Here is a 26,712-nt window from a genome sequence, read left to right as displayed (position 1 = left end):
CTGGGGCAGAGGCCAAGGAGCCATCCCCAGCGCCCTCTTTGCTCCAATGGAGCCTCACTGCGGGGAGGGGGAGAGAGAAAGAGAGGAAGGAGAGGGGGAGGGGTGGAGAAGCAGATGGGCACTTCTCCTGTGTGCCCTGGCAGGGAATCGAACCCGGGACCTCTGCACGCCAGGCTGACGCTCTACCACTGAGCCAACCGGCCAGGGCGGTTCTAAGTGTTTTATAAATGTTAACTCATGTAATACTCCAACAAACTTTTGAGATAGAGAGGGACTCTCATCATCGTCAATTCAGATGAGGGGGTAAGGACAGAGAGGTAGAATAATTTGCACAGGGTCCCACAGCTGAGTGGCTGAGCCAACACACAAACTCAGCAGTCTGGCTCTAGAGGGGGGTTCTAACTATCATATTATGCGGCCACACATAGAATTAAATCAAATACTCCAAGCAGACCTAACATCCTGAATCATATTCTGGAGCTCATGTCTTCAGATTCAACTAACACTAAATGCCTACGATGCGCCAGGTTCATCCAAACAGCAATTATGGCACTTGTCCAAACACCCACTAACTGCTGTGGAATGAGGAGGCAAGCCTGTCTTCTGACTTCAAGTTCACCATCCACACAGCTGATTTCCTTAAAGCTGGGGAGATGGTCTCAGAGTCACACATGACCTCCTATAACCAAAATCTTTTCAAGATCACTAGTGGACAGCCAGCTTGACGGTTCAACTTGGGGATCCTAAAATTTTCCCAGGATGCAAAGCAACCCAGTTGCTGAGATGTGCCCTCAGCACTCTACTTGAGCCAGCTGAACCGTCTTAGATAGAGACATGCCTCCAAAAGTTTGCACCTGACGTTCATATACACAAACACAACTGCCTGCCTGTACTGAAGACAGCGGCCAGACACGGACACCACACTGAGCTCACACAACATGGCCTGTACAAATAAATACACACAAGCAAATCACACAAGAGCCCAACCAACGCTTACAGTTTCACAGTTCAAGCATCGAGTTTCATTGGTGAGCGTTCCCTGAAAAATCTCATGGACCCAGGTGAGTTCGGGTTTATTATTCTCTGCAGGTTCGTTCATGTTGCCGTTTTTTAATTTCCCGTTTTGTTTCTCCTGTTTCTTCTCTTCCTGCAGGATGTCCGCAATAGTGTTTAGCAAATAATTTAAAAATTCATGAGCATCCTGCTGCATGTAGTTATCAAAGAGATCTGAAAAGGAGAAGGTCATTATTTCAATTTTTGGTTCTTAAAAAGCAAACACAAAGCTCAATTTTACATGCTGCACTTTATATCGAAAGGGTAGACAGGTACAGGATATATTCATCTCTACTTTGCCACTTCAACAGGTAAGATTTAAAAGAATTTTTAGTAATTTCCTTTTTTAACCACCCATCAATCAAGAACCAAATTTCTCATATTTCCCTAAACTTATCATGTAAATGAAAAGCTACTAAAATTTTTTATTTTACAAAAAACAAAACAGCAGAAAGTACTTGATAAGTTCCATGATAAAATATCAGTATTTAATATTATATGTCCGCAGTGACCAATTATTCATTCTGTAATTTATCCAGAGCAACTAGGGTCTCTTCCTGAAGATCAGATGAAACCCTGGGCCAGCCCGGAAGCAGCTTACATGAAGCACATGAGGGAGGTGAGGGCTACCAGTGAGAATGTATCTGTCTGACAGGGTTCTGAAACCCAACACAAACACTCTCAAGAGCGGACCACTGCTCCCTGCCATACGGACGGACCATCTAATGCAGCTGTGAAATCTCATTATTAATCATGCTCACAACGAGACTTGGGAGTGCTCTGCTCCCCTCTCAGATTATTTTTATTCTGGTATATATAAACTATAACAACATTAAAAGACAGCAAATATTTAATGAGACTTTATAAAATAAACATTTGATTAACTGTGCAAATCTGATGGAGAAAGGCTGAAATCAAGGAGAAACACAAGTTGCTGTATCAAATATTTCTATGGTCATAAAAATTACCAATGCAAAACTTCTGGGGTAACCACCATTTAAACCCCCCCTACACACACACACAAAAAGATAAAAATGCAGGAAAAAAAGCAAGTGACAGTAGGACATTTTTATCATATTAAGGGTATCAATTTAATATACTTCAATTGTCTTAAGCAAATAAAAGAGGTATTATTTTTAAAACAGTAGTCTCTGATTAGATAATATGAATTTACTTATGACAAGTTTATAAGATAGTACTATTTATTCCAATCAGCGTACAGCTTAGAAGGCTGCTTTGGGCAATCTTTCCTCTTATTATAAACCTACTCAGAAAAGAGTACCTTCCAAATGTGAAGCAAATAAAAAGACCACTCCAAAATGAAGTGACAAATCCAGATTTTTAAAGCATATTTTTTATCCAGTTTTACTTTATGTATACTGAGTAGAAAAGAAGAAATATCTTTCTTCAAAAATTATACTTGAGCCCTGGCTGGTTGGCTCAGTGGTAGAGTGTCGGCCTGGCATGCAGGAGTCCCGGGTTCGATTCCCGGCCAGGGCACACAGGAGAGGCGCCCATCTGCTTCTCCACCCCTCACCCTCTCCTTCCTCTCTGTCTCTTTCTTCCCCTCCCACAGCCAAGGCTCCATTGGAGCAAAGTTGGCCCGAGCGCTGAGGATGGCTCTATGGCCTCTGCCCCAGGCGCTAGAGTGGCTCTGGTTGCAACAGAGCAATGCCCCAGATGGGCGGAGCATCACCCCCTGGTGGGCATGTCAGGTAGATCCTGGTCGGGTGCATGTGAGAGTCTGTCTGACTGCCTCTCCGTTTCCAACTTCAGAAAAATACAAAAAAAAAAATTATACTTGAGCCTGACCTGTGGCAGCACAGTGGATGAAGCATCGACCTGGAATGCTGAGGTCGCCAGTTTGAAACCCCAGGTATGCTTGGTCAAGGCACATATGGGAGCTGATGCTTCCTGCTTCTCCCCCCCCTCCCGTTCTCTCTCTCTCTCTTTCCTCTCTCTCTCTCTCCTCTCTCTTTCTAATAAAAATGAATAAATAAATAAATCTAAAAAAATATATACTTGAGTAGTTGGGTCATACTGTTATCCCCTGGGGAAAAAGGGGTTTTCTTTTGAGGACACATAGAACTGTCAATTCTCCTATTTCAGACCCTTGAACACATTCATCATCATACTACTCACCATTCTCCTTCCTCAGCCTTGAAATGAACTTCTTTGGTGGGATCACGCCAACTTTCTTCTTCTGCGTGGCAATGCTGTGGAAAAGGTCTGCCAGGCACGTCAGCAAGTTTTCCTTCTTCTTTTGCTGGGCCTTGTATGCCAGCACATTCTCACGGAATGGCCGGCAGAAGTACAATGCCTGAAGCACGGAGTTACAGTAGCACGTGTTCCCAAACTGCCAAAGGACAACAGGGGTGGTCAAGTCCCGGTGCTGGGACAGGCCTCCTCTGAATGGGTGGGGAGAGGAAGAAGGCCACCCTGCACAAACCGGCCTGGATTTCCCATATCCGAGTCCTGCTCACCAGGTCAGAATACTAGTAAACCACCTGAAACACGCAACTCGCTGATCAACAGGGACATGAATGTGAGTTTATATAAGCCCGCTGTCTCTCTAGTGTCTAGCCCATCAGCATCTCTAAAATGGTAACATGCATTCGGCCTGGACAGAAAAAAAGTCGAATGAGACCTTCTGGTGGTTAAAAAATAGAGAAGAAACAAACTCGACATAATCTGGAGACCCAGAAAGGCAGCTGGCTAAATAAAAGATACTGCAGTGCAACACATCAAAACCCCTCTGACAGCAAAAATAAGAATCCAAAGTGAAAAGAAATCCAGGAACTAGGAGCCACTTGCTCAGATGAAACAGTCTGTATTGAATGGGGACTTGTTTTAGTTTTTCTTGTTCTAGATTCTAGTGCTGCTGTCCACTGGCTTTGGACCATGTCTCCTGGCTTCCTCCAGAGCAGCGAAGGCAGAGGTGCCTCCTCCAGCCATCCCACCGGCATCCTCCCTCATAACTCCTCAATTACCCTCGATCTTGTTTCTGCCAAAATGGCAATACAACACCATTCAGTTCCCGGCCTCCTACAGTCAGATTAGGGCCCGCACAATCGTATGTTACACCTCTCAAGAACCACAGACACTCAGATGATTATTAAAGTGGGGAAAAGTGGCCCTGGCCGGTTGACTCAGTGAAAAAGAGCATCCAGCCAGCGGCTGGGGGGCAGTGGATGTCCCAGGTTTGATTTCAGTCAGGGCACACAGGAGAAACAACCATCTGCTTCTCCACCCCTTCCCCTTCTCTCTCTGTTTCCTCCCCCCATAGCCATGGCTCGACTGTGGCCCCCAATTATGGCCCCTAGTGCTGAGAATGGCCTTCCACCTCAGGTGCTAAAAATAGCTCCATTGTCAAGCAACAGAGCAACACCCCAGATGGGCTTGCCCAGTGGATCCCAGTCAGGGAGCATGTGAGAGTCTATCTCTCTGCCTCCCCTGCTCTCACTTAAATAAATAAATAAAAGTAAAATAAAGAAGGGAAAACCATCATCTCACTGGTTTCTACTAACTAGAAAACCAACTTGGTGGAAGAACATGGCAGAGATGATCACTTTAGAATTTTTCTTACACAGGAAAATGAAGAAGAAAAGACTAAGGAAATAACAAGATTGACATCATTGATAACAAAATGCTGTGCAAGATTAGAATAGAACCCAAACATCGTCTCAGGACTAGCTGATGGCTTGTGTGCCATTTACCTAGGAGCCAGACAGATGCTCTGTCGTACTTGCCATGACATTTCTACACATGCTAAGATAGAACATTTCCTATTTTTACATATTTTCATCTACTTGGACACAATTCTGTAATAGGAGACAAACTTCTTTTCAAAGAAAATCTGGAATTCTCATGAATTACCATTCAAAGTGAACATAAAGCTATTAAACCATTTAGGTCTCACAATGCTCCCACAAACTAGGAGTGGCCGTACTTCTTTTTCCCTGTGGTCTGCATGTGTATTTTCCTTAGCCAGGGCAGAACTCCCACAACTTAGACAACTCTCTTCACAGAGCTTACGCAGAGGCCTGAGCACAACAGCTAAAACATAAACTGTATTAAATCAGAAGCAGGGTTTCATTGACACGATGCCTGCATTCCAGTGCGGCACCCCTCCTTCTTGCATTCTTTTTCACACACGTCTTGCCTTCACTCAAATACCCTTCAATAACACTTGGTCTTAATCCAGCGGACAACCCCTGGGAAAGAAAAGAAACTAATGTTCACCAAGTGCCACACAGTGTACCTCAGCCTCATGTCAAGGTCTTCAATGGGAGCTCTGGCTGAGAGCAGAAACCACTATGATTTCCATTTTATTGATGGGAAAAAGGAGGCTCAAAGAGGTTGAGTGACTTGCCCAAGATCACACAGCTAGTGAAAAGCAGGCAAAGCTCAGACATAGGTCTATATTATAATACTTTGAAGCCAATATATTCTCTCCACTATAGCACAAGCAGCATTCACTTGCAGAGACTATTTCCAGCCTCCCCAGTGGAAATTACTACCTATCACACCTGGGACCTGACTGCCTATGCTCAGAGCAGTGGTTCCAGAAAGCCAGGGGCTCCTAAGTCAACACTTGATGTCACTGAAAACTCCACTGCAGGGAGAAAGGATAAGTGAGGAAGAAAGTTCATGAGGGTGGTGGGTGATACTGCTTTACCAGTGGGTCACAAACAATTTATCAAGGAAGCAGAGCCTGGTAAGCAGTCTGGCCATATGCAGGAGCCACCGCTGAGCACAGGGAAAACGAGGCCAAGGAACCCTGAGACAAACTGGTCCCCCACAAGCACCCCTGCTTCAGGTGACCACCCCCACGTTATCCCGCTCAACAGTCACTGGAGATGAGCTGTTAGCACTCTGAACACTCTGACTGCACTGCTGCATATAGAAACAGACTGCCGAGGTCTCTATCGGACCAGGGGTAAAGAAAGAACATATAAAAGCAGCTGTGGCAGCAGAAGTTAATAAAATGCCCTCTGAAAGTTATGTGTGCAAAGGGAATCCTTTCAAATACAGGTGGAAAAAATAAGAACCTGACCCAATACTGTAGTAATTAAACCCTTCATTCTGAGATAACTCTTATTTTCAAAAACTGGATTAAATTTCAGCCTCCCACACATCTGCCCCTTCTGATTAACCAAAGAGCATGAACAGTTATCAAAAAACTGTCAATGAAAATGGCAGCCGAGTTGCTTCGAGTACTCTAAAATGTCTGCCAAATATAATACATTTTCAAAATACTTACGTTGACCAATCCGAAGTAGTGTTCATTGATTGGAAACTGCTCTGGACCAATGTCTTTTTCCAGAGCAGAGGCATTGGTGCCCTGAAAGAGAAAAACAAGAGCTCTGTTGCATGTAAAATAGACAAGAAAGTAAAACGATACTTGAGAGGCCACTTGAGACAGCATCTCCCCTGGTCACCCCAGTGCTGGGTAAGGTTCACGCTGAAAGAAAAGGTGTCAGAAGTAAAACCAGCCATAAATCCTCTCCTAATCCAACTTAATCATCACTCAAACCTGTTATACCTGGCTGCATTTATCCTACAAGGAAAGAAGGCTGGAGACAGGCAAATGAGCCAACTATCACTAAGAGCTTCTGAAAGGCACATTCTAAGCTCAGGTAGCAGTGGCAGCTCTAATCATAGTGGTGTACAGAATCGCATAATCACTTTCAAAGTCAATTTCTTCATTCTGATAAAGATTTCTCACACACCCACTGTGTGTTGGGCACCATTCTAGGCTCTCATAATATAACAGTGAACAAAGCCTGCTCTCAGAGTCCACATTTTAGCTGATGAAGACAGAAAAAGTAGGTACACTGAACAGAAGGTTCTGAGCGCGCAGTGGAGTAAAATAAAGGTGAGGAAGTGAGGGTAAGGACTCCAGGGATGTGAAGGAGAGGCACGCCAGAAGGAACAGTAGAAGGTGGACTGCTGCAACTTTAAACAGGGTGATCAGAGTCTGACTGGTGGTGGCGCAGTGGATAGAGCATCGACCTGGGACATTGAGGTCCCAGGTTTGAAACCCCAAGGTCACCAGCTTGAGCATGGGATCATCGATATGATTCCACGCTAGCTGGCTTGAGCCCATGGTCACTGGCTTGAGCATGGGTCACTGGCTCAGCCTGAGCCTTCCAGTCAAGGCACATATGAGAAACAATCAATGAATAAGTAAAGTGATGCAACTACAAATTGATGCTTCTCATCTTTCCCTCTTCCTGTCTCTCTCAAAAAAAACCCCCCAATAATAATTAAAAGTAGGATGGTCAGAGCTGGCATTACTGAGAAAGTGAAACATCCAAAGAATATTGTGAGTGAAGAAATACAATTTAAAACCTAACAATTCCCAAATGCATCAAATTGGTAAGCCATGTGAACACAAGTTGAACACTCCAACACAATGATAATAATCATTAATGGGAACCCCTACCATGTGCCAGGGACTGTGCTATTTATTCTCACAATAATCCTATAAAGTAAGTACTTTTATAATCCCCACTTACAAACAGAAACATGAGGCTCAGAAGGGTTAAGCATCTGTCCAAGGACCACAGTGGCAGAGCTGGGACTTAAACCCGGGGGTCAGACTTGAGAGCCCATGATCACAATCAAATGCTTTGCAAAGCAATGCTATCAAACAAGACCATTCACTGAGCCCTACTAGGGATAAGGGGACACCACCACCAACACACTGATTTTCCTTCCTCTCCAGGGCCTAGATGAGTCTGCTGGGATTAGGAAAAGTGACCAAAGTTTAGTCCAACGAGGGAAGGAGTGTGAGGGTGAGTAAGATCAGGCTCCCTATGTGCCGTGGCTCTATCTTATAGCCTTCTCGTGTTCTCAGGCTATCACGAGACTCACAGCTCACAAAATCTCAAAGATTTTGGAGATAGGTATTTTAAAAAGAAAAAGAAACTGTTATGTTTCATTAAAAAATAATAATAGCCTGACCAGGCGGTGGTGCAGTGGATGGAGCGTCGGACTGGGATGCGGAAGACTCAGGTTTGAGACCCCGAGGTCACCAACTTGAGTGCAGGCTCGTCTGGTTTGAGCAAAGCTCACCAGCTTGGACCCAGGGTCGCTGGCTTGAGCAAGGGGGTTACTTGGTCTGCTGAAGGCCCACGGTCAAGGCACGTATGAGAGAGCAATCAATAAACAACTGAGGTGTTGCAACGAGGGGCTGATGATTGATGCTTCTCATCTCTCTCCATTCCTGTCTGTCTGTCCCTATCTGTCCCTCTCTCTCTGACTCTCTGTCTCTGTTTAAAATAATAATAATAATAATAATAATAATAATAAAATAAAATAAAAATCTGGGCACTAGCCAGTTGGCTCAGTGGCAGAGCATTGACCTGATGTGTGGAAGTCTTGGGTTTGATTCCTGGTCAGGGCACACAGGAAAAGAGACCATCTGCTTCTCCACCCATCCCCCTTCTCTCTCTCTCTCTCTCTCTCTCTCTCTCTCTCTCTCTCTCTTTTTCGCTCCCACAGCCATGGCTCGACTGGCTCGAGCACACTGGCTCTAGGATCTGATGATGGCTCCATGGAGCCTCTACCTTAGGTGCTAAAAATAGCTCAGTTTTGAGCACTAGCCCCAGATAGGCAGAGTATCTGCCCCAGATGGGATTGCTGGGTGGATCCACGTCCAGGTGCATAAGGGAGTCTGTATATCTCCCCTCCTCTCACTTAAAAATAAACAAACAAATAAATCTGCTGCTGCTACTTATTCTAACTTAACTGGCATCCTCTGTTACAGGTAGAAATGACCAAAAAAGAGGGATGAGAGTCAAAATGGTCATGTCAATAAGCACCATTAAATGCAAAATAACCCAATTCTATGCAAAGAGAACCAAACAGAAATAGCACATTGCATCTCCTTATCATAACACCCTGTCTCACTAGTTTTTCAGTCTACACACTGTTCCACCAATCCACATTCCTTCACCCTTCACCTGAGGCTGAATTAACTGGTAATCTGTGTGCACAAGTTTCTCTACGTGTGTGTGTGTCTGTGTGTGTGTGTGGTTTTCACTGCCTTCACAATAATGCAACCCCAAACTCAAGGCTGAATTTTCAAAATAATACTTACCAAATTACAGCACAATTCTATGGTATAGACAAAAATCACTAAGAATTTTCAAAGCAGCTACATCTCAATCATAAATCTATGTAAATTATGCATATTAAATACACCCATCGCCATTTCTGAAGCAACAGTCGTATACATGGCTTAGAGCCCAGAAGGAATGTCAGATATGCAAGTATAGCACATGAAGAGAGAGAGCTCGCTAAATCTTTAAGAGCTAGCCATATATTCAAGTTAATCCAGGATTTTTGCTACTTGGGAATTACTGGATTCAGTTCACTTTTTTTCTACCTATCTTAATATCCTCTCATTAGAGGGGAGTTGGAGAAGGGACTGCTGATTCATACCGAGGACAGTGACCCAGGGGGCAGTGCTTAAGAGAAACTCCCTGTCAAACACCCACCTTCTGTGGCCTGTGCCTATTCCTTCCTTTCTCCTCTTCCTGGCCGACCCCACTCACAGAAGACGCCCCTTTGCGTCCCACCTCCTGCCAGCGTCCTGGGTGGTGTCACACCCATGTGGAGGAGCCTGTGGACTCTTTCCACCCCCTGCTCTCTCAGCAACTCAATGTCCTCTTGCCCAGCTGTCTTTTGTTTGACGCCTCTTCAGCTGACTTCCCAAAAGAGAAGAGGCTGTTACAGGTAGAAATGACCAAAAAAGAGGGATGAGAGTCAAAATGGTCATGTCAATAAGCACCATTGACATGCTTGCCCAGCTGTCTTTTGTTTGACGCCTCTTCAGCTGACTTCCCAAAAGCCCTCCCGTCACCGTTACACACATCGCACCAGACCCTTGTACTCCTCTGCTTCCTCGCTCGGCGTAGGGCCCACGGACCACGATCTCAACTGCTCTTACAAATACCCCTTCCCAGTCCTTTGGTCACATCACCTGGCAAAACAAACAACAGATCATCTACCTTCTCTGAACCTACACCCAGACAAATGTGCAACGCTATGGGGTAAAAGTCACACACTGGATTCACTAGAATTCACCAAATTCAAGTGGCTCTCAACATGTCCCACATTCCAAGGTTCTAGGCGCTCACCCTCTGGTTTCTCTAGTGCCCTCACCTGCCACTCCCCCAAGCTCCTCAAAACGCCAGCATCCCCTTGCCTTTCTCACTGGCCTCCCATTCAACAGGGGAAAAAAAATTTCTTTTAAACCAGCAGAGAATTTCCTTAATTTCACCCTCCCAAACCTCCAAACCTATGTACCTCCCCTGTTAATGACAGAGATCTCTTTTGTCCAAGGCCAGTATCGCCTCTATTATTAAATCCTTCCCATCAGAATTCACATGCTTAAGTGTCTCTCCTACCAAAAATACATACATACTCTCTCAAAGATCTTCCCCAGTTACAATTTAATCAGATAAGTCTAAGATTTGTTTCAAATGGTTCAATGGTGTAGTGGGGAGAGGTGGGGGAGGGGTAGAAAATGTGTTGCTGGAGCTGAGTGGTGGGTAGGTGTGACTCAATATATTATTCATATTTGGGCAAAGGCAGAATAATGGTCTCCCAAAGATGTCCACATCCTAATCCCCAGAATTTGTGAATACATTACCCTACATGGCAAAGGGAAATTTAGGTTGTAGACAAACTCCATTTGCTGATGCTAAAATAGAAGACTTGTCCTGGATTATAAAGGTCATCACAAGTATCCTTAAATGTGGGGGAGAGAAGCAGAAAAACTGACCAGTGGTGCAGGGTGGGAAGGGCTCACTCGCCGTGACCGATTCATGGCCGACTCTGAAGACGGAGCCAGGGGGCCCAGGGCCAAGGAGCACAGGCAGCCTCCAGAAGCCAAAATGCAAGAGGACAGTCCAGTCTCCCGGAGGAACGCAGACCTGCACTGCCTCCGTTTTAGCTCAGAGAGACCCACTCAGATTTCTGACCTCCAGAACTGTGAGAAAACCAGTTTGTATTGTTTAAGGGATGAAGTTAGTGGTAATTTGTTACAGCAGCAATAGGAAATTAATACTACATATGTGAAGTTTTCCATGTTCTTGAAGACTTGTCTCTTTATCCTCACTTCCCCATCTTCCCTCAAAACAGCCACTTCTGGATTCTACCCCAACTCCATCCTTGATGAGCTCCAGACTGTCAATTCTAAGGGCCTCCATTAGCTGTTGGCTTCCTTCACATGCAGTCCTGTCTGAGCCCTCCTCCCTTCCGTATGCCTCTCTGGGGAGTCCAGGCCAGTGTTTTTCAACCAGTGTGCCGTGAGACATGGTCAGGTGTGCCATGGGGAAATTAAACATGGGTCCCCAAACTACGGCCTGCGTGCCGGATACATACAGCCCGCGGAGGCTATTTATCCGGCCCGCCGCCAGCCACTTCCATCTGAACATAAACATTCCCCTCATAATCCCTCCAGCTATCAGCGACAGGAAGAGTGGAGGCACAGGGAACACTCACTGACCAATCACCTTCTAGGATTCATCCCGACCACTAGCGATGAACCAATAGTAGGCCGCCTCTCATCCACACCCAGGAAGGTCCCGCTCAGGCTGCTGCACACTTGTCATTGTGTGGCCCCAGCGAGTAGTTGAAGCTGCTACTCCTCCCCATGGTCCTGATTTCTAATCCTGGTCAGGACTGGAGGTAAATGTTGCCACCACTAGATGAAGCCTCAGCCTCAGCTGGTTATGTCTATCCTGATGGTGTATATAGATATTTGACCTTTTTCTTTTTAAAAGAGGCCCCCGCAGAGGGTGATATACAATGCATCACAATGTTATCTAACTTTAAAGCTAAAGTTTGCTGATCTTCCTTTGGACAGTTTTTGGTTATCTGTTGCCAAGGAGTTCCCCATTCTGGCCAACAAAGCTATTTTGACATTGCTCCTGTTTTTAACCACATATCTATGTGAGCTGAGCTTCTCAAGCTTGACTGCGATAAAAACTAAAAACAGAGAGAGACTGAGAACTGTTGAGGAAGAGCTTCGTGTGTGTCTTTCTACCATTCCTGCCAGGATATCCCTTTTGTGTTCATCGAAACAGGCCCAGGTTTCACACTAAGTGAGTATAAATACATTTAGAAACTATATTATTAACTATATGTATAATATGTGCTGTGTTAGAGTGTCATTTTGTGTCATTTTGGTAGATGGTGTGCCCCAGGATTTTGTAAATGTAAAAAATGTGCCGCGGCTCAAAAAAGGTCGAAAATCACTGGTCCAGGCAACAGCCACTCATATAATTCAATCAGTGGCTGTGTGCCTACCACTTCCAACTCTTTATCTCCATCCCAGGAATCTGTTCTAAGCCCCCTCAGACTGGATGAATACTGACATCTCCACTCACCTGTCTCAGACAGTCAAAATCAATCTACCCCAAACCAGAGCTTGCACTTTTTCTTTCCCGGAATCCAATCTTTTCCTGGTGTTTCCCCACTTAGTAAATGACAACACCACCTTCCTCCCAGCCGGAAACCTTGGGGTCAGGGTGGTGGTGGCCGACTTCCCCTCTGCACCCACTGTCTCGTTGATTCACTCCCCTTAAGTCTCTCAAGTCCATTCACATTTGTTCTAATCTCCTGCCACCAGTTAGGCCAGGCGGCCAGCATCTCTCATCTGAATTACAATCGCTCTCTGAGTGGCCTCCAACATGCCCTGTACCCACCTCTAACCTCGCTTTCAACACAGCAGCAAAAGTGCTCTTTTTAATACAAATCGGCTTTAAATCCTCCAGAGACTTCCACAGTCTCCAGTGTTTCTCACCTGCCAGTCACTGGCTTGTACACTTGGCTGCCACAACCGCTTTCATTTTGTTCCTCCAATACCTCAAGTTCCCTCCCACGCATCATCTGTGGCTCTTCCTCCCTGCCTCCTGACGGCTTGTCCCTGTCGTCCTTCTCAGGTAATTCTTCACTGGCCACTCCTAGATGCAGGTCAGCCCTGTGACAGAAAGAATCAGGGCCCCTCAAAAGTGTCCACATCCAATCCCTGGAACCTGTGAACATGTTACCTTCCATGGCAAAGGGATTTTGCAGGTATGATTAACTTCAGGATCTTGAGAGGGGGAGATTATCCTGGATTATCTGGGTGGGGCCAGGGTAATCACAAGGGTTCTCAGGCCAAAGGCAAGAGTATCAGTCAGTGAGGAAATGTGACTGCACAGCAGGGTTCAGAGACAGATGCGAAGACACTGTGCTGCAGGCCCTGAAGGTGGAGGAAGGGGCTGTGAGCCAGGGGATGCAGGCAGCCTTTAGAAACGGGAAAAGACGAGAAAACACGTTCTCTCCTAGAGCCTTGGGAAAGTGTGCAACCCAGAGCACTGGGAAAACTAATGTGTGTTATTTTAAGCTACACAGTTTGTGGTAATTTTTTACTGCAATAGAAAACTAACATAACCCCCACACACACTCTCTACTCCCCACTCGTAGTATGCTGTATGTCTCCCTTACAGTATCTATTCCAATTGTTATTTATATAATTATTAGCATCTATCCTGGCCCCTAAATTACATACGTCAAGGGAGCAAAGGCAGTCTGGCCTGGGCAGCACTGTGCTCTCCGTGGCCAGCACACGGCAGGCCAGCAGCACCAGCTGGCTGTGGCGGTCTGAGCAGCTTCCCCAGTGCGCTCTCCCTCCCCGCTGGTCAATGAGGCCTGTGGTTCCTTCCACCCCTCCCTCCCCCTCCCTTCCCTTTGTGACACACTCTCCAGGAATCCCCATGGATACAGAATGCCACTGATACTGAGAGTTGAAACCAAACTCTTGCTTCACATGCTTTGTATTTCCCATTGTTAACCTGAATTTGTGTACATCTTTAACAGATTTTGGGATTCATTATATTAAATGTAAATCTCTACATTATAAAAGGACCCAGACTTGATGGGTAATGTTTCGTGAGATGAAGGCAATGACGATGACGACTACTCAACTGCTTAAGGGCCAAAAAGGCCATACCAGTAAGCACTTTAAAGAGCATGTCCCTCATCCCTGCAGCACCACTTTAAGCCATGTATTCTACCTGCACACTCCCACAGGTAGAAAGAGAGACTGTAACAAAGACCCAAATGATATAAGCATGGCTTAAACAAGATGGAAATTTATTTCTCTCTTTTATGCAAATGTTTTAAGAGAAAGTGGTGCAGGCCTCAATTGGTGGCTTTTTACAGTGTTGGGGACTTGGGCTCTTTTTATCCTGTTGCTGTCATCCTCAAGAGTCAGTTTCTATCTCTGGAACTAATAAGGTGGCCACTGCAGCTCCTGTGTCTAAAAACCTCTGCTGGGGGCAGCAGGCAAGAGGGGGGTAGATAGTGCTCCTCCCCTTTCAAGGATGCTCTTTGCCTGTATCCCGTGGTGGGATTCAACCGGTTTGCACTGGTTCAGCAGAACCGATATCTAATTTTTTTGTTGAGTTTGGCAAACCGGTTGTTAAAACGGCACTTGTAATCAGGGTTTTAAGGTGGGCGCCTGGGCAGCTGCCCAATGTGGAAATCACAAATTTATACTTTAAAGGAATGGGATCCCACTCTGACAGTGAGTGAAAAGAAGGTTAAGGATAAATCACACAGCTGATTATGCTTGGATAAAAGTGAAGAAAACTCGCCTGACCAGGCGGTGGCGCAGTGGATAGAGTGTGGGACTGGGATGCGAAGGACCCAGGTTCAAGACCCCAAGGTCACCAGCTTCAGCGCGGGCTCATCTGGCTTGAGCAAAAAAAAAAGCTCACCAGCTTGGACCCAAGGTCACTGGCTCGAGCAAGGAGTTACTCAGTCTGCTGAAGGCCCGCGGTCAAGGCATATATATGAGAAAGCAATCAATAAACAACTAAGGCGCCGCAACAAAAAACTGATGATTGATGCTTCTCATCTCTCTCCATTCCTGTCTGTCTGTCCCTATCTATCCCTCTCTCTGACTCTCTCTGTTCCTATAAAAAAAAAAAAAAAAGAAGAAGAAGAAAACTGCAGTGAGGATGCCAATCAAAAAGCAATATGGAAATATCTTAACAATTTTATAGTTTTTTGTCAGGTATTCTTTAATATTTTTCATTAACATTTTAAAACTTTCTTATAATCTAGTTTTGTATACCTCTTTTATTGTTCTTATTTATTAAATGCACGAGACAATAAACAATATTTTTTATACTCAAACAGTGATTGGGGTAGAGAATCGGTTGTTAAATTCTTTGAATCCCACCACTGCCTGAACCTATCGCTTCTGCTCATGACTTCACTGGCCAGTCACATAGCCACACTCCAACATCCACGCAAGGGAGCTTGAGAGACGTGGGCTCCACCTGAGCAGCCACAAGTGGCTAGAATCAGAAATGGAAATGGAGATGAGGGAACAGCCAGTAGTCAACGGCACAGGTGATATTTACAGCAAAATGTGTATCAGAAAAAAAGAAATATCTTGAATTGGTTAATTTCAGTAATCCATAGGCTAAAATACGGCGCAGCTATTTTTAAAAAGTAAAGCTGCTTTATAGGTACTGCTATAAGATTTGTCCAAGATATGGTAATAAGTAAAAACATGTTAGCTCTGGCCAAGTGGCTCAGTTGGTTAACGCTTCATCCCAAAGCACAAAGGTTGACGTTCGATCCTTGGTCAGGGCACATACAGGAACAGACTGATGTTCTTCTCTCTCTCCCTGTCTAAAATCCATTACAAATATTCAAATAAATACAAATTTTAAAAAATAATAAAAAAATGTTAGCAAGTAACAACGTGTACAGGACAATACTGGAAATGTCATTCACTCCATCTAAAGACATTCAGCCCTGCTTTGGGCCGGTAGCACTCTACATGAGGAACACAAAGTGAACACTGCAGCCCAGGTGAATTCAACACCTACATAAAATACTTGAGAAATAATTAACAGCAGTCCCAGTGTTTGGGAGTGGGGCTAGAAGATACGGAGGTCACCAAGGGCCTTTCTGTTTTCTCTTCTCCATTGTTTGCATTTTTTACTACGAGAATATACTATTTTTGTCATGAAAAGTTTAATAAAAAGTTAGCAAACTGGTATCCTGGAGGGCAGTTATTTAAGACCCACATCACATAGCTCAGAGCTGAAATGGCCAATTTTTTTCTCCCCACTATAAATTAGCCTTTGATTGTGTTCCCTTCCTCTCCTGTCCTTAGTTTCCTGGCCGAGAGGCTGGGTTGTGGATATCCAGCCTGCTCATTGCTCAGGGTGGCAGAGAGAATCAGGCAAAACGGATCATGATCAGCACTATGTAAATTGTAAGACGCATTACAAATATTGATCGACTTATGGCCTATGCAACTTGCGACCATTTGACTTTACAACCACAATTGCTAGCCCCGACTGCTCCGTGTCTGTCAGCGCAAGTGTTGCCCAGCTGCGCGTACGACAGTGCGGACCAGCTTCCGGCAGCACTACCATCTCCGCGTGCACCATTTCAACTGTTATCCCAGACTCGGTACAGCAATTTGTGTTTTGTGTCTTGGATATTTTTCATCAAACCCCTCCCAAGATGTCTACCAAGAGGAAATTGTCTTTGCAAATATTAAACCAGTTGTACTGGTAATGCAGTGTTTTACTTAAACCTGATGAATGTAAAAATAAGAAACAAAATGGTGTAGAGATGATACAAACGCCATAAAATGAACAAAGAAAATTATGATATATAACAATAATGAAAGAAAATTATGATAAAATATGACTTAGAGATTTTTATAACATCATTTCACAGTACTGTACATATAGCCTACTCAACTTATGATCAAATTGTGTTACAACCGGTCTGTCTGAACCAATCGTGGTCGTAAGTCGAGCACTAGCTGATAAACCCAAGAGGCTGGACTTCCACTGCTAACACCCAGCACTGTGGCATAAAAGGCAAATGGGAGGCACTGAACGTAACTGTTATATGACCAGATGCCGAACAGAAACACATATCTATGGCCATAAATCACAAGGTCTGGAGGTATGAGAAACAGAGTTCATATTTCCATTAGTAAAGAAATCTGGTAAACCTTTGAAAAACAATGCACCATACTTTATTAAAAATAGAATCTGGGCTGGGACAAGTTCCAACAAGGAGACGGTAATGTTGGCTCTTCAAAGCACTTCTGAAAGCAATTCGGTGACTATCGAGGGGTGCTACACAAACACAAAACAACCCAGGAAGGATGAATCATAAATGCATGAGATGGGTATAGAAAGGCACTTCTTTTTAAAGCAATTTTAAAAGCAATTTATGAGAAAAACACATTAGGATGTCTTCCTTGTGGGTAGTAACAGGAGACAGATCCTTGCCCAGAGGGAGGACCTGGTGAGAACAATGGCACTGCAAGGTCCACAGACACCGAGAACAGTGTCAGCACAGGGGGAGCCCAAACCAAACAGAGACCAGGAGGGGTCCTCGCAGATCAGCTCGACCATTTCACAGGCTCCAAGAAGGAAACCTACTTTCCCAAGAGCACCACGGCAGCCCATTTTTCCCATCCTAAGACGGGCAGCCTCGCCTCTAAGTTTGTACAAAGCAGAGAGGGCACACAAGAAAGGACATAAGTGACATACGTATGGATTTCTAAGTACACAGAGAATGGCATTACTTACAAACCATGATTTAAAATATATGATAGGAGAGATGAATATTGTTGCTAAAACATTTTTAGGTCTATGTTCTAAAGAATATTTACTTATCAAGTATGTACAAAAGTACCTAAAAGACTAGTTTTCAAACCTAACGGTATTCCCAGACTTCTGGTGACAAAAGGTCATTCCTACAGCCTTACAGAGAAAGCAGAGCAAAACTGAACTGATGCAGGCCACGAACTCAGGACTAGTCTGGACCCTCTGGCCAGAGTTCAGGATGGGTTAAGAGGCATGATGGACTGGTTTCCCAGATGTAATTAGTCATAATAACAACAGATAACCCATAAATAGCTTCCTTGACTGTGTTCAGTCACTGCTCTACGACTTAATGTGTGTTTTACTCATGTTCATCCTCAGAACAACCTTCTAAGGTGGATGCCATTATTCTCCCCATTTTCAAGGTAAGCACACTGAGACACAGAGAAGGCAAGTGACTTTATCCTAGTTCACACAGCTAGCAGGGAGTGGGTCCAGACTCTCAACAACCGCCTCCAGAGCATGTGTTCCCAGCCGCTATACACTCGGATTCTATTCTTATGGGGGTGGAATCCCTCGGAAGGTCAGAATCACAGGAATTGAAGATCTGAAGACACCGGAGGGCTCTCAATCGTACCCCTACCTCTGAGGCACCCTCGAAACATTCTGGAATGTCCCTTTCTATAAAAGCACCTGTTTAAAAGGAAATATAAAACAGAGGCTGGAAGTTAGGAGAAACACAACCTATCAAGGCGAACACGGGTTTTTTTCAAAACAGTTTTAAGAACTGTGGATCTCTGTCCAGCCAGACAGAAAAAGAAAATGACAGAAAGGTTAAAAAAGCAAAAGAGAAAACAGCACCAAAAAGCAGAAATGAGTTCTAAGGAGTAAAGGGTTTTTTTACACTTAATAATGGAATAATGTGCAATCTTACTACCCCGACTTCAGAAGTTTTGTGTAGATAACGATAATAACAAAAACAATGAAATAGATAGAAAAAGGACCTATTAGGAGAATGCTGAACAAAATGTGTAAATGTATTAATACTATCGCTCATCTCTGAGTTGGGATTACTGGGAGGAAGGGCGGGAGAGACCTGGCATGAATTATGTACCAGGAAAAAGATTACCGTTATGTTTTTATCCAAAGAAAGCTGTCAATACCTGTTGTGCCTCTGAGAGACAAAAATGCAGGTTGTAGCCAAGAGGCTCAGAGCTAGTGTGGCCAGTTCTCCAACCCTGGAGCGCCCACCTCCCCCCCTCCTCCTCTGGCTCCCCCTCCAGCCTTCATCTGGCTTCCCCGTCACTTCAGAGCTGCCTTCCCTGACCCTCCTTCCCACAGAATCCTAGCGGCAGCTTCACAGCTCTTATCATCATTTATAATAACAGACTAATTTGTGATTATTTAACATCTGTCTTCCACTGGACCACAGGGTGGCAAATGACAGTCCATGGGCCAAAGCTGACTTACCAACTGTTTTCATAAATACACATTCATTGGAACAGCTACTATCACTCATTTACTTACTGTAGCTACTTTCACAATACAATAGCAGACGTGAATAGTTGAAACACAGACATTATGATCCACAAAACCTAAAATATTTACAACCTAGCCATTTAGCAAAAAGCTTGCTAACATGACACTAGACCAAAGCTTGGTGAGGACAGGGATTCCATCCGACTGGTTTGCCAGGGCCTAGCAGAGCATCTGGCACATAAAAAGCACTTAATACATTTGCTGAATGAATACATTTGGGAAACAGGAAGGGTAAATAGTATTTGCTACTCATTCAAGAGACCTTCATGTCTATGTATTATTCATTTCATCTTGTCCACTAACCCAGGCCGAGGGTATTTATCATCCCCACTCTCCTCACGAAGATGTGGAGGAACCCGCCAAGCTCACTCAGTTCGTGAAGGCAGAGCCAGCCTCAAACCGAGGCCACTCTGCTCCGGAGTCTGTCTGAGCTCCTGACCACAAGCCAGGGAAGATGATCTTCCATTCACATTTTAGTCATTCCTTAGCTGCAGATGTAGGGACTAGGCAGGGAGCCAGACTGCTTCTGAGCATGTCCTCTTGCGCTGTGGGCTGGCACACATTAGCTGCCGACGAGGCGCACCATACTCAGTGACGACGAGTGCCCGTGCTGCTTAGACAGCAGACAAATCACCCAGTCCCACTGACCAACACTGACCAAGACTCTCCCGGAGGATAAATTACTTAACAGGACCTGACTCGCCCCATCTCACAGGTGAGGGAAAGAAGGTTAATAGAGGGTAAGTAACTTGCCAAGGTCAAGTGTCAGTATGAAGCAGAAGTCAGTTGTGGGCCTGCAATCTTAATACCATTATACTACAATCCATTTCCTGGCTCCACAGTGCTCACCCCCCACCCCGTTCCCTTTCAGGCTCCTCACAGGGAGCCGATCATCCACAGGAAGGCAGTTAAAGAACATTTTCTAATTACTTTTTCTTCCTGATTTGAGAGAGGGAGGAAAGGGGAGGGAGAGAGAGAGAGTGAGAGAGAGAGAGAGAAATAACATCGATTTATTCCACTTTTTATTTAGTCACTGGTTGACTCTTATATGTGCCCTGACCAGGGATCAAACCTGCAACCTTGGTGTACTGGGGCGATGCTCTAACCAACTGAGCTCTCAGCCAGAGCAAGAGCATTTTCTTTTTTTTTTTTTTATATTTTATTTATTAATTTTTAGAGAGAGAGGAGAGAGAGAGAGAGAAGGGGAGGGAGGAGCAGGAAGCATCAACTCCCATATGTGCCTTGACCGGGCAAGCCCAAGGTTTCGAACCGGCAACCTCAGTGTTCCAGGTCGACGCTTTATCCCACTGCGCCACCACAGGTCAGGCTTTTTTTTTTTTTTTTTTTTTTTTTTTTCCTTTTTTTCTGAAGCTGGAAACGGGGAGAGACAGTCAGACAGACTCCCACATGCGCCCGACCGGGATCCACCCGGTACGCCCACCAGGGGCGACGCTCTGCCCACCAGGGGGCGATGCTCTGCCCATCCTGGGCGTCGCCATATTGCGACCAGAGCCACTCTAGCGCCTGGGGCAGAGGCCAAGGAGCCATCCCCAGCGCCCGGGCCATCTTTGCTCCAATGGAGCCTCGGCTGCGGGAGGGGAAGAGAGAGACAGAGAGGAAAGTGCGGCGGAGGGGTGGAGAAGCAAATGGGCGCTTCTCCTGTGTGCCCTGGCCGGGAATCGAACCCGGGTCCTCCGCACGCTAGGCCGATGCTCTACCGCTGAGCCAACCGGCTAGGGCACAAGAGCATTTTCATTCTGCACCATGATTATCATGGCATTTCCTTGCCTTACATGATATTGGGTGGGGAGAAATAACTCTGAAAAAGACCTCAACATGACTTCATTTAATGACCATAATAGCACGGAAGCAAAAACAACTGTTAATGAAAAAAAGACGACCCTGGAGTACACAGAGATCCCATGTCATCAAGGAAGGGACAGTAAAGAACAGCCAGACTCTGGCTCGTAAAACAACTCTCCACGTGTCGAGGGGCAGAATAACAAAGTTCTCAAGCAAAGATAAAATTTCAACTCTAAACACAACAAACAACAAGGATAAAATTTCAACTCAAAACAGGACAAACAACACTGGGCCTGTGTCTGTCCTCCAGCTGAAGGTAGAGAAAGGAGGAAATACTCATAACTGCTGCCTGAACTCGGTGAGCTATCAGAGAACCTCATTCCCAATCCATGTTCTGCAAAGCCACCAGGACGCCTCCTGATTATGGGTCTCTTACTTCACCTGGAAGTACCATTCCCATCGCTTCCTGGAAGAGCAGCATGGATTCCTGGCAAAGCCCCAGGTCAGAGGCCAGCTCTACAAAGTTGACCAATAGGAGGATTTCAAGCATTCCCCTCTCATCCTGTCCCCTCCCGTTCAAGCTCAAGGTCTTTGTCAGTGAAAGACTGTGTCCGCGCCTCACAGGGTGGGCGGGGGACACAGCGTGGGAGAGCCGCCCCAGTGTGTTTATGTGGCACCCCTGCCCTCAGGAGCCAGGCCCTCTGCAGCAGTTCTGCACTGGCAGAGATCTTTTACTCTCATGCAACAAAAACATCCTGTCATGTACCGATTACAAAATCTGAAACATAAAATTCTGTACTCCCTCCTCCCATCCCCAAACAGGGTGGCAATGGGGGAAAAAGATGGAGTGAGTTCTTTGGAGACATATTACTCAGCACTAACACTCCACCATGAGCTAAGTTCAGAAACTGAAAGCATGTATAATGAACGAGTAATCTTGTATCTGTCGAGTTTAGTAATAAAAAATTGGGGTTTGTGTTTTATGTATCTTTGGGGGTTTTATTCCACTTCGCTCATAATGTTTTTTATTGTAGTTTACAAAAATATCGGTCTACAACAGATTGAAAATAAAAATAAAACGGGTCCTTCCCTACAGACTTTGAAAATAATTGCCAACAGCAAAGCAGTTAAATGAAATTGAGCTTGTTTCCTTACATGTGTGAACTGCTGCTCAAACTCACTCCTAGGAAAAGAAACGTGAACCAAAAATACGCTACGACACCATTTTCCCCCTGACTGGCAAAGACCGAAAGGCTTTTGGAGAGCCCACTGTTTTGGCAAGGCTGTGGGCAATGAGTCACTTATACGGCTGGTGGAGGGCAATTTGGCAAACCCCACCCAAGTTACAAATGGAAATCCATCTCCAGGAAGTCAGCAGACAGACATACTCCCCACATACGTGTAATGATGTATGAGCAAAGCTGTCCCCAGCAGCCTTGTTTGTGGAAACCAAGGGCTGGAAAACTACCATGGTGCCCACTGGTGGAGGGCGGGTCAAGCGAATTCAATCCACTGAAGCAACCGAATGCTCTGCAGCCATGAAAAAAGCATGAGGAGGTTCTCTCTTCACAGGCGAGCACAGACGCACCCCAAGACACAAAGAGCAAGGGCGCAGATCCGGACAGATTACTATATGCCATTAGTATTATTTGTGTTTTCAAAAACTAGGAGAGAAATACACACAAATATGCTTGTATATACATAAGGCTCTTCTGAGTGGAAGCAGAAAACACTGTACATACTGACTGATGCCAGGGGCAAGAAGTGGATGATGGGCATACTTTCAACAAATATCCTTTTGTACAATTTAAATTTTTTACCATGTGAACTCACATTACTTTTCTAAACACTTTAAATTTTCCTTAAAAAAAAAAAAAATGACTTGCAACAGGATGGATGGACCTAGTGCAGTGGTAGTCAACCTGGTCCCTACGCCCACTAGTGGGCGTTCCAGCTTTCATGGTGGGTGGTGGTGGAGCAACCAAAGTATAAATAAAAAGATAGATTTAACTATAGTAAGTTGTTTTATAAAGATTTGTTCTGCCAAACTTAGCGAAAATCCGACATAAAGTACTTGGTAAGTAATTATTATTATATGCTTTAACTTGCTGTAACTCTGCTTTATAAATTATATAAAGTAAAGTTACTTTCCTACTTTATAAATCACCATTACTGTGGAACCGGTGGGCGGTTAGAAAATTTTACTACTAACAGAGATACAAAAGTGGGCGGTAGGTATAAAAAGGTTGACTACCCCTGGCATAGAGGGTATTATGCTAAGAAAAATAAGTCAGAAAAAGACAAATACCATAAGATCTCACTTTCCATACATGTGGACTCTAAAGAACAATATAAACAAATAAACAAAAGAAAACAAGAACAGACTCATGCAGAGAACAGACCGGGGGTTGCCATATGCAGGGGAGCTGGGCAACTGGGATAAAAAGGTGAAGGGATGAAGGACAAACTGGTAGTTACAGAACAGTTGTAGGGTTGTAAAGTACAGCACCGGGACTGTAGTCAGTAATACTGTAATGACTATGTACAGTGCCAGGGGAATACTGGAAATATTGGGGGCGGGGGGGGGGGCTTTGTAAAGTATATGATTATCTAACCACTGTTGTAAACCTGGAACGGATACAAAATAATACTGGATGTAAACTAATTAAAAACTAAAAGTTAAAAAGAAACAAACTAAGCTTAGTTGCCTGACCAGGCAGTGGCACGGTGGATAGAGTGTCGGCCTGGGATGCTGAGGACCCAGGTTTGAGATCCCGAGGTTGCCAGTTTGAGCGCAGGCTCACCAGCTTGAGTACAGATTTGCCAACTTGAGCATGGGATCACAGACACAACCCCATGGTTGCTGGCTTGAGTCCAAAGATCTCTGATTTGAAGTCGAAGGTCGCTGGCTTGAGTAAGGCGTTACTGGCTCAGCTGGAGCCCCCTGGTCAAGGCATATAAGAGAATGCAATCAATGAACAAAAGTGCCACAACTATGAGTTGATGCTTCTCATCTCTCTCCATTCTTGTCTGTCTGTCCCTGTCTGTGCTTCTCTTTCTCTCTCTATCTGTAGAAAGAAGGAAGGGAGGGAGGGAGGGAGGGAAGAGGAAGGAAGGAAGGAAGGAAGGAAGGAAGGAAGGAAGGAAGGAAGGAAGGAAGGAAGGAAGGAAAAAAGGAAGGAAGGAAAAAAGGAAGGAAGGAAAAAAGGAAGGAAGGAAAAAAGGAAGGAAGGAAAAAAGGAAGGAAGGAAAAAAGGAAGGAAGGAAAAAAGGAAAAAAGGGAGACAAACTGAGCTTAGGTACTTTGTGTATTTCTTATTTAGGAACACCTAACTGATATATAACAAATAAAACAAAGAGATAAGTTATACGCATATTAGACAACTAAAAACCTTTTACTACATGATATGCCCTCATTATCAGGAAAAAGAAAAACACTGTATCCTGGCTGATGAATACAAAAGCTTTGCCACACACCAGCGCCATGTCTACCAAGATATCTCAGCCGGAAATCACAGTTCCTTCCTCCTTTTGTCCGCTCAGCACACCTTCTCTCCCTGGCCTCGTCTTTGATTGGAAGTTAAGATTACAACGTGCTCGCTGGACTCCTTCTCAGCACTGCTCAGCAGCAGGAACGCTTCTTAACATCTTACAGACAGAGAGAGGCCTAAGTCACCTGGCCAATGTCCTGAAAGCCACAAAGTGTCAAGGTCAGGATGGAACTCAAGATGTAGTTCTTTCAAACTGCATCATTTGTACCCTTTAGCTGGTGGGAAAAAGAGAAACTCTAGAATAAAACTGTAATAAAATATCCAGGCAGGCACTGGGCTAGGCACTTGACATAAATGATTCCATTTAAGTCCTGCAACGGCCGGGAAGGCAAGTTCTCCAATCATGCACGTCATGGATGAGAAGCAAAGTCTCTGAGAGTGGCAAGCTCTCACAGCCGCCCCACAGCAGTGTGGAAACTCCAACCAGCTCTCATCCACGTGCCCATCTACTGCCCAAGGGAGCTTACCAGCCGTAATCTGCAAACCAGTTTTTGAACCACCATAAAGAACCTCTTATATGAGCCAGTGCCTCCTAAGTTCCAGACCACACATCCGGAGGGAGGCGAGACAATCTCAGGTAGTACAAGTAAGAACATTTTTAAATAATTATGTTTTTGATGTTATTTGAAAAACATAATTAGCTCATCAAACTCATTACTTCACAGATGTCCAAGCACAAATGAGTCCAAATTAATAGAAAGTGAACAGACTTGCCTGACCAGGCGGTGGCACAGTGGATAGAGCGTCAGACTGGGATGCGGAGGACCCAGGTTCGAGACCCCGAAGTCGCCAGCTTGAGCGCGGGCTCATCTGGTTTGAGCAAAGCTCACCAGCTTGGACCCAAGGTTACTGGCTTGAGCAAGGGGTTACTCGGTCTGCTGAAGGCCCGTGGTCAAGGCACATATGAGAAAGCAATCAATGAACAACTAAGGTGTCGCAATGAAAAACTGATGATTGACGCTTCTCATCTCTCTCCATTCCTGTCTGTCTGTTCCTATCTATCCCTCTGACTCTCTCTCTGTCTCTGTAAAAAAAAAAAAAAAAAGAAAGTGAACAGACTTAAGGAAAATGTACGCTAAACAAGTTCAGGTGGTTCACAGATATAATGAAAACCAGGAAGAAGAACAAAATGACATTTAAGAACCACTGGCCTAAGGAACTGGATCCACTTCCATGGTTTTAATCCAGAAGACATGCTTGAGTATAATAGCCCCCCCCCCAGCAAACAATACACACTAGTTCTGACTGTCACTTTATTTTTATTTGCCCTTCTCCCTCCACACCACACTGCTTCTCTCATGCTCTCAGAAATGGGTGAGACAGGACCCCAGTTACCAAAGCACCCTGAATGAAGCCTTGCATTTAAAAGGCAGTGTCCTGCCTGACCTGTGGTGGTGCAGTGGATAAAGCATTGACCTGGAATGCTGAGGTGGCTGGTTCGAAACCCTGGGCTTGCCTGGTTAAGACACATATGGGAAGCAACTATGACTCGATGCTTTCCGCTCTTCCCCTCCAGTCATTTTCTCCCTCTAAAATCAATAAATAAAATCTTAAGCCTGACCAGGTGGTGGCGCAGTGGATAGAGCGTCGGACTGGGATGCAGAAGACCCAGGTTCGAGACCCCGAGGTCGTCAGCTTGAGTGTGGGCTCATCTGGTTTGAGGAAGAGCCCACCAGCTTGAACCCTAGGTCGCTGGCTCCAGCAAGGGGTTACTCGGTCTGCTGAAGGCCCGCGGTCAAGGCACATATGAGAAAGCAATCAATGAACAACTAAGGTGTTGCAATGCACAATGAAAAACTAATGATTGATGCTTCTCATCTCTCCGTTCCTGTCTGTCTGTCCCTGTCTATTCCTCTCTCTGACTCACTCTCTGTCTCTGTAAAAAATAAATAAAAATTTTAAAAAAAATCTTAAAAAGATTACTTAATAAATAAGTAAAAGGCAGTATCCTGCGGTGGCTTAACCTTGGGTTGACCCCACACCTAGTTTTCCCTGAATAGCTCTGATCAGACCCACAGTAGATTCAAATACTGAATTATTGTTTTGAGCACCCCCTCTCACTTTAAGAAGTGTCTGCTTGGGAAATAAATTAGTGTCTCCCTACTATCCTG

General features: G+C 44.9%; 1 protein-coding gene across 2 annotated transcripts in view; it reads right to left on the bottom strand.

Annotated features, from left to right (window-relative positions):
* Positions 1 to 26,712, bottom strand: part of USP46 (ubiquitin specific peptidase 46) — a 62,857-nt gene that overhangs the window by 25,957 nt on the left and 10,188 nt on the right. For both annotated transcript variants that reach the window (XM_066279384.1, XM_066279385.1), the window contains 3 exons: positions 6,317 to 6,397; positions 3,196 to 3,409; positions 998 to 1,227 (listed from right to left, as the gene is read on the bottom strand). In XM_066279384.1, coding sequence (XP_066135481.1) covers positions 998 to 1,227; positions 3,196 to 3,409; positions 6,317 to 6,397 — 525 coding nt within the window. The remainder of the gene's footprint in view (positions 1 to 997; positions 1,228 to 3,195; positions 3,410 to 6,316; positions 6,398 to 26,712) is intronic.

Source organism: Saccopteryx bilineata, chromosome 5, assembly GCF_036850765.1.
Source record: "Saccopteryx bilineata isolate mSacBil1 chromosome 5, mSacBil1_pri_phased_curated, whole genome shotgun sequence".
Taxonomy (NCBI): Eukaryota; Metazoa; Chordata; class Mammalia; order Chiroptera; family Emballonuridae; genus Saccopteryx; species Saccopteryx bilineata.
The sequence above is the reverse complement of the archived record's forward strand: the minus strand, read 5'-3'. Positions and strand labels throughout refer to the sequence as shown.